Raw genomic sequence first — 9,111 nt, forward strand, 5'->3', positions numbered from 1 at the left:
CCCAATTGTAGCCTAACCTAAAGCTTGAAGAATGACCAGTACAAGGATGTATTAAAATCTAACCTTTCTACGAACAAAACCTAACCTCACTCAATACGTTATGTAATGAGAAGAGCATTTTGGAATTATTTTCAAGTACAACTAAGGCGTTTAATTTGCCTAAGGAGATTTTTATTCGTCTTCGGAACGGACGAAATAATCAGGATTAAGTGAAATGAGTCAACAAAAGGCTCCACAGTAGTTCAGAATCAATTTTAAGTTAAGTTTACATTGAATTTCCTTTTTTTTGTTGGCTAAATGGTTCAATTTTAAAGGAAATGGAATTCAATGGGAATGTATATTTTCGTTAGTTAATAATTTTAATTTTTCAGAATTTGAGTATGCATGTAAATTCACAATGTAACTAGATGCTTTAGCTCTATTTGGAATATGTAAACCTTCCTATTTTTAACAGCGACAACAACACAACGAAAGATCCTTCTGCGTGGGAAAAATTAACAAGCTGTAAGTGTATCAAAAACCAATTTTCCTTATATTTTCATAAATGCATCTGATAAACTGAATTTATTCGGGTGAGCATTAGCATTTAATACATTGTCAATAAACATCTTTAGATAAAAGTATGTAGAGAGAATGAAATTGGTGAGGATATTAGCGTAATCACGCCACATAAATGTATAATTTTTTTCTTCAACTAATGTGAAAAGTTTAATTACAGTAAAGTTAGGAAATCATAAATATTAAGTAGTAGAGTAATTATTAGTAATAAGAACCAATATGCAACATTTGCAACCTTTATTATCGGATCTGTACCGAGATTCAGCTATTTAGCTAAACATTGTTTTGAAAATGAAGAATTTTTGTAGATCAAATTGATCGAACCTATAGCATGACGATGCTAATTATTTTGAATTGTTTCAATAAATATTAAGTTCATTATAAATTATTAATTTCTTTAGTTCCCTGATGTAGAAGGAGAAGTCCTAGCTTTCGTTTTGGGAGTCTGCGATAACTTTCGCTGGCAGGCTCATGGTAGGGTGGCTACAGACGCGGAGCTCAATTATCATCTAGCGCCTGCAAGAAATGAAATCCAGGCATGGGATTCGGTCAATATGGATAGCCGACATACATAAAATACGCTGTGAACATACTATCTATGACGTTCACAAAGAACCCCCCACAGGCTGTTTTTGCTAGTCGTTTATGAATCCCATTGAGCAGTCATATGCATACCAAACATCTTCTCTAAAGTCTATCACACGCATTCTCAACATAATTCAAGTGATTCGGGTAACTCTAGTTGGAAATCGATGTATAGCCCTGGTGGAACAGCATGAGTAGGTTTATCCGTTCTGCCTCCATTTTATTGAGCAAAAGGATTGCAGTGTCATTAACCTTTGTGTTTTGCTGACCTATGTCGACAGTTACAGGGTGCAAAACAGGAGTGTTAGGCTGCAACTTTAATGTATAGATATATATGTGTAGTTCTCTTTAGTTAATACATATATAAGGCGGGATGTCCCAATTTAATTGAGATTTTGTCGTCATGTGTCAGGTTCTATTACATTCTGTATCCTTCAAAGCTTTTAGAAAATTCTTTCAATAGATTGCAGAAGTCTCTGTTGTTGCAGGTGCACGCCGAGATGACAACAACAAATGGCCTGTTTTCGGGAGAATATCAACGAATCGTACATCATTGCTTGCTTTTTTGTCCATTGGCTGATCATTTCCTCATCTGAACTAGAAGCACGATATTTAATATCGCATGGGACCATTCCGCATTCCCGTAAACTATGAATAGAAGACTCCCGCGTATCTAGTTTTATTCCCCGCAGCAGAGCAACGACAGCAGCAGCAGCAGCAGCAGCAGTAGCCGAGCTTAGAATTTAAAGAAACAGCCCGAAGAAGACGTTAAGAGGAGGCGCATCGGCTGCAACCAACCTGGCCAAGAGCAAAAGCCCGAAACCTCCCGACAGAAGCCGGTCGACGGTGCGTATGCATCGCAGTTGCCGTTGTCGTTGTCGTTGTCAGAGCCGTTAACTTGTTTTTGTTTGTCAACACACTTAACCAACGGTTAACAACTATGTGCCACACACACACACTGACACACAGATTGACAAAAACACTCCACTCGGCTTGAAAAAGAAAAACTCACAGAGGAACGACGCTGGTACGTCGCTCCATCAAAAATCCGGTTTTTAACTCGTTTGCGGGACGCGTACGATCTGCAAAGTAAAACGGACGGGGTGAGACGGTGTTGGCTACGCAGGCCTACTCACGGGTTTCCTCGAATCGCCTGCCACATGGTCGTGATTCCGCTTAAGGTTTGATAGGGCCGGTTGCTGTCGTCCGATCAGGGGGGTGAGGACCGCCAGTTGCTCTTCCCGCCTCTCTCGCGCACTCGTGTTTGGTAGTGGGGTGGTCGCACACCCACCAACATCAACATCGATAACTGAAGAAAAATTATTCTCCTGGTTTGAGTCATCTCTCATTTTTGCTGCTTTTTTGTCTCCCACTTTGTAGACAGCTGGATAATCTGACTCGTGGTACGGACATCAGCTGTGCATCGGTCAGGCCAACCCGGGCCTAAAACCCCCGATTTTTGGCACCTGCTTGTAATTCGATCACGCAAAGTGCGGCATACTTTTGGGGATCCAAGGTATATAGCCGGGTCTCAGCCCCCAGCCGCCAATTCGGTCTGTGGCCCCAAGGCAAGCACTAAGCCTTGGATGCGAAAGTACCAGGTTCAAATCCCCCACTGTGGAACAATTTGCAAGTTGCGTTTTTCACAATAATTAATTGTCAAAAAATTTCTAACTGTCAAATTGGGTCATTTGGAACCAGTGGTTGGCACTTTTGTCAGTCACAGACCGAAATTTCCAAGTGTGTGGAGCCGAGCAGGGAGAGGCATATAACTTCCATAAAATTCCAGGGGAAAATACCTGGTTGCAAGCATATGGATTGAGATCGGCTGGCTCGATGGCGGGGCCAAGCGGGCGGCGTCAATCAATGACTCTCGCTTCAGAGCCGGTTCAATGGTCTGAATCTGTTTGCGATGGCAGCCCAGTTAGTCAATTAGCGATAGAGGCTCTGTTCGGTCAAGAGCGAGTAGGAGTAGAGAGATGTTTGATGCAACCGAAGGCAGAAAGAAACTGGAGGAAATAGCCGAACATATCAAGCCAGAAAAGGAGGGAGGCAGACGTGCCATTACGAACGCACTTAGAGACAAAGTAGACATGCACCATAGCGCCGCCGAAGTCCTTCGCTACCAAAGGACAGCAAACTGAGAACTTGCAAGGATGCCCGTCAAAGAACAGTCGCCAACACTTCGGAAACCTTTTTTGCTGCAGGGGAAAAAAACGATTCCAAGCCGCAAGAAAATTTTTTGCCAAATGCAGGCAAACAAGCAGAGCTCGCTTGGCAGACCCAAGAAGCGTCCACCTGCTATTTTGGTCCAGGGAAAGGGTAACATCTCATACAGCGAAATAGTGAAGCTGGTTACTAGAAGCCACGACGAGAAGCTCATTGCTGTGGGCGACCGCGTTCGCACGTTAAGACGGACTGCGAAGGGAGACCTGCTTCTGGAACTAAATCCATCTGATGTGCTGGATATGGACGGCGAAACCACGAGGGAAGAAATAGTACGAGCGTTATCAGAGCAACTGAGCGTGCAAATTAAAGACTCGTATATAAAAAGTTTCCGCCCAGCCCGCGACGGCTCACAAGGCGAAGGAGTGCAAGAACGCACTTAATTGCTGTCTATGTGAGGCGGCGGGCGTAAGCAATAGAGCCCATGCGGTCGGTAGCCAGCGATCTCCAGCAACAACGGGTGTATCACCAAAGTTGATCGAAAAGGGCCACCAAAATGAGTAGATTCCTTCAGCTGAATCTTAACCACTGCGAGGCAGCACACGACCTACTTGCGCAAAACATTCGCGAAGTCAAAGCGGAGCTCGCAATCATAAGCGAGCCCTTCAGGAAAAAGTCCACCGGCATTTGGGTGACCAGTACCTCCGGTTAGGCCGCACTCTGGTCATGCGGCGCCTCTACGATCCAACTGCGACACCATATGGCTGGAGAGCACTTTGTACGCGCGCAGACAGATGGAAAATGGGTCTATAGCTCCTACCTGCACCCCAGCGTGAGCCACGATAATTTTTGTAGAGCGCTTGACGAGATAGTCAACGACTCGCGTTCTCGCAGCCCACTCGTTATTGCAGGGGACTTCAACGCATGGGCCCTTGACTGGGGAAGCGCGGTTGCCAACGTGAGAGGACGATCGCTTCTGGAAGCTTTTGCATCGCTGGACTTAGTCCTTCTGAACAGAGGGTCGGGCTTCACATTCACCAGAGCAAGCGGCGGGTCCGCTATCGACCTCACCTTTGTCAGCGGCGGGCTATTAAGGTCCTCATCATGGAGCGTTGGTGAAATCTACACGGCCAGCGACCACGAGGCGATATTAGTCACCCTAGGCGTCACCAAACCCCGTCAGGCGGAGCTGCCCCAAAGCAGGGTATACAAAAGCGACACTCTGGACGTAAGAGCCTTCGCCGAGGCATGGGCAACACACGAGTGGACCCAGAGCACAGCCCAGCGGATGGCAGACCAGCTATGCAGCTTGCTGGCAACGCGAGGCGTTACCAGAGAGCAAGGAAGCGAGGATTGGAGACATGGCCGCAGCTATGGGCAGCCTATAGCGCATGCAGGAAGGAGCTGAAGAAGGCTATATATGAAGCGAAGCGGGAAGTGTACCTAAGTCTCTGCGACACGGCCGATCAGGACCCTTGGGGTAGGGCATACAAAATCGTGATCAAGAGAGTCTACGCCAACAGATTCTCTTCACCTACTGAAGCCAGCGAGTTGGAACGTATTGTCTGCGATCTTTTCCCCTAGCGAGCGGACTCCCTAAACTGTAGGCGCGTTGAAAATGTTGCTTCCCGCTACCATGTACCAGTTACCACCGAAGAAGTGCTTGCGGCCGCCCGGTCGCTAAAACAAAACAAGGCCCCGGGCCCGGACTCCATCCCCAACCGTGCACTTTGGCTGGCAATGGCAACACGCCCAGAAATATTCGCGGCAACCTTCGATCAGTTTCTGAAGGGAGTATTCCCATCTCAGTGGAAGTTGCAAAAGCTGGTGCTGCTACCCAAGCCTGGGAAACCAGCAGAGGAAGCGTCGTCATATCGTCCAATCTGCCTCGTGGACTCCGTGGGTAAGGTGCTGGAAAGCCTCATCAGCGCCAGACTGAGCGAGGCGATCAACGAGGGGGGCGGCCTATCCGCCAATCAGTACGGATTTCGCAAGGCAAGGTCCACAATAGACGCGGTCAGCAGAGTAGTGTCTACAGCGGCCGATGCTATTAAGGGTTCTCGATGGAAAGGAGGTGCGAAGGAATACTGCCTAGTGATCACCCTGGACGTGAAGAAACGGTCACCGTTACTATCGACGGTATTGAGGTGAAATCGGCTAGAGCAATTCGATACCTAGGAGTGTGGCTCGACACAAGATTGTGTTTCCGAGAACACCTAGCGGAGGTACAGCGGAAAGCAGCGGAATCGTGTAGAGCACTCGCCAGGATCATGCTCAACACAAGAGGGCCCAAACAGGAGCGGAGAATGTTGCTGATGAGCGTGGTAAAATCGCAAATATTGTACGCAGCCCAGATCTGGGCACCGGCCATGGATGTCGATAGCTACCGTCGCCTCATCAGTCCGACGTATCGACTCTGCGCTCTCAGAGTCTGTAGTGCCTTTAGGACCGTTTCGGAGGATGCAGCATTGGTAATCGCCCATCGACATTATGGCATTCCGAAGAGTGTCGCCAAAGCAGACGCTAGAAGGCTCAGTTTGAGGAAATGGCAGTACCGATGGGACGCTGCCCCAAACGGCAGATGGACGCACCGCCTCATCCCCAACATTGAGGCTTGGGTCGGTAGAAAGCACGGGCAGGTGAATTTCTACCTCACGCAGGTGCTGAGCGGGCACGGCTGCTTCCGCCAATATTTAAACAGGTTCGGCCACGACCACTTCCCAACGTGTCCTGCGTGTCCTGAAGGAGCATTCGAGGACGCCCTCCACGTTGCATTTAGTTGCGCCCGCTGCAGTGCGGAGAGACAGAGGGCCGAGCGGGCGATCGGCCAGACCCTATCGGTGGCCAGCTTGGTACCCAGCATGCTGGAGAGCAAGGATAACTGGGCGGCGGTGAGCAACTACTTCGGAGCCATAATGCGGGAACTTAGGAGACTGGAGCGAGAAAGAGTCGGTTCAGCATAGAAGCTGCCACAACCCTGGCGAAGCAATTCCCAATGGGACGTACCGCCGGGCGGGCATTTTTTATGTATCCACGTTAATCGATTTCTTTTGTCAGTCTGGTTGTATTTTGTTGATCTCTTTTTTTTTATATATGTTAATAAATGAATTAAAAAAAAAAAACAGATTGACACACACATGCTTACAAAGTGTTAAGGGGATCAATCAATTGAACCAGCACCAACCACACAAGCAGCACCACTTATGTATTTGGATGTGTGTGTGTGTGTGTGTATATTGGTCGAAAGCAACCACAACAAGTGCGTGGCCATCCTATCTCAAATTGGAGTAAAAAAAAAAAAATGTAACCCTTGGCGCTGCCCGCGTGTGCGTAATGTTGCTAATTGAGCAAAGCTTCAGTGCTGACCTGAACATTATTTGTCCGAAATATTTTTGGAAGTTGAGCAAAATGATTATTACTTAAAGCATCTCTCTTTTTCTCTTTCCCCCTCTCCGATTGGTCATCATCCCAGCCCAATAATTTCGTCGCCTGGCTGCCCAACCCTTTTCCACAGTAGCATCTTACCAAAAGTGACACCTTTTGAAAGTTTCACTTTCATTCCGCATGGCTGGCATTCGCCCCATAGACTCTGAATTCCGGCTAGCAGCTCTATCTCAGGTCCGTCATATTAACAAGCCGCCCGTGATGTGCTTGAGTAATTTTCAATTAATGAAAGTGCTGCTTAAAGGTCTTAAGTCAGTTCCACTGATATTCCAGTGATGACATCAGTATTCGCAATTAAGTTGTCCCATTCCACAAAAAAAAAAACCAAAATGTGTAAAGGGCGCCCTGTAGTGATGTACATGTGCACGTGTAGTTGTTAGCTGCCTAATTTTTCTACGTTGCTAACGATAACACAAGTGTATGCTAAAGATCGGGGTCGTGCACTTCTAGCGTTGCTCTTGCTTAGCTCGTCGGATGAGGGGGGTTCTTTCCTACTCTAGGCATACGCACGGATCATACAGAAAAAATATGAGTGCACTATCAGAAACTAAAAGGATGTAAAAAGCAAAATATTGGACCAGATCGGGATACTATTAATTGTGCGGACGACTTCTCTGCAGATTAGCTAAAGGTGTTGTTCGCTAACCCTTTCTGTACCCACCCTACCTTGGCAAACTGTTGGGTTTAATTGATTGCCCCTTAACAGACTCTTAAATGATCTTAGAAGATTTGTATTGTTTGATTTGTTGGGCAGCATAGTCATGGAATCAGGCGACGGACTCCTCAATGAATTAGTTTACACCAACATGACGAAATTTCAAGTTACGGGTTTAATTCCAAACAAAAGGGTTTTCATGACTTAATATTCTAAGAAATTACAAAATAAAGATATGTAAAAAGATATAGCAAAATAAATTTAAATACTATATAGAGCAAATATAGATTCAAAAATTCATAGTAATTCAAAAGAGATTTGGGTTATGTGGCCGCGTGTGCCAGTTGGCAATGGCTGCTACGCCATACATTGCGTACAGATGAAGCAAGGTATCAGAACTACTACTAAGTATGCATATGCACCAAAAGAAATCGAAAGTAGTAGATCTCGCTCAAATTGGGTGTATAATGTTGGTATTAGCCGGGGAATTGCGTCATTTCATCACCAGACTATTTTAGCCTGGCCCATGGCGATGATTATTGATGAAATGGAAGGGTTGATAAAATAAATCCGAGGCTCGCTGGTCTCTTGGTTATTGAGGAATGTCTCTTTTTTTGATCCAACGAAGAAAATATCAGCGATTGGGCTGGGGTACATTCAACCAAATTGTCCCAAAGAAAATGAAAAATCCAAGGCTGCTTGAAGGCCAAAAGTGGCTTTGTCGACGCCACGCGACCGAAATATAAATTTTAACTGAAATATAACGGGGTTTAAATTCTAATATTTTCACTAAATATCAATTGATTTTATATCACCTTATTCTTCGAATATTCACTAATATTTTTATTCACTTTAGCCAAATATGTATATTACTGCCCTATGCAGTCACTGTATTTTTTAACGATGATGTAATATGCATGTGTTTCACAAATATATATGTATATATATATTTATGTGAATATTAATATTCACGTCTTTTCGCAATCAAAGTATCAAATTAAATGAAAACGCCTGTACCAAAAATTCTGTTTCTAAGCAAACGCAATGCATGCGAACGAATTCTAATGGATCTTTTCCATGCTCTCTTCTTTGCTTACGCTTTGCGTTCGCTGTGCGAAATGAGAGTAAGAACCGTACCAACTGAAGACATGTGCGTAGTACGCAAGGGGGTTATTCATTTATTCTTGCAAACAAACAAAAAAAAATATTCTTTTTTTTCGAAATGGAATTAAAATTATTATTATTAAAGAGGGCTACTACACCACAGTTAATGCTACGGAAGCCTACTGACGGAGTCATGAACTGAAAAAGGACGTCTTTAGCTAATTTAGGTGCTTATGTCTTTCAAATGATATACACCGAGAGATTTATTCTGCTCGTCAGCTAATTCATAATACGACGAACTGACCTTCCTCAACACCTTAGCTGGGATGAAGACTGGTGCTAATTTGCTACTAAATCTTTTTGGGGCTGAACTCTGTGTAAAATTTCGAGCATGAACTGAGTCACCGACTTTTAGTTGTCTGCTTCTGCTACGCAAATTGTAATTACGAGCATTTGTTGCATGTGCTTTGTTCAGTTTTTCTGACATGTAAGCTATCGGTAGTTCTATGCCTTCGGAATTAGTTTGAGCTAACATACATCCTATACCTACTAAACTTGCATAAAATAATAAAATAAACGGTTTCTTAAAATCGGGAGTG

The 9,111-nt window shown here is 45.0% G+C and overlaps 1 protein-coding gene across 1 annotated transcript; it reads left to right on the plus strand.

Annotated features, from left to right (window-relative positions):
- Positions 1 to 5,579: 5,579 nt before the first annotated feature.
- Positions 5,580 to 6,272, plus strand: LOC124461891. The gene has a single exon (XM_047013317.1). The coding sequence runs from the start codon at positions 5,580 to 5,582 to the stop codon at positions 6,270 to 6,272; it is 693 nt and encodes a 230-aa protein (XP_046869273.1).
- The last annotated feature ends 2,839 nt before the right edge of the window (positions 6,273 to 9,111 follow it).

The sequence above is a fragment of the Drosophila willistoni genome, unplaced genomic scaffold, assembly GCF_018902025.1.
Source record: "Drosophila willistoni isolate 14030-0811.24 unplaced genomic scaffold, UCI_dwil_1.1 Seg715, whole genome shotgun sequence".
Taxonomy (NCBI): domain Eukaryota; kingdom Metazoa; phylum Arthropoda; class Insecta; order Diptera; family Drosophilidae; genus Drosophila; species Drosophila willistoni.

What these genes read in the sequence shown, in the direction of transcription:
- LOC124461891 (XM_047013317.1), top strand. Translation starts at nt 5,580, where the DNA reads ATGCTCAACACAAGAGGGCCCAAACAGGAGCGGAGAATGTTGCTGATG.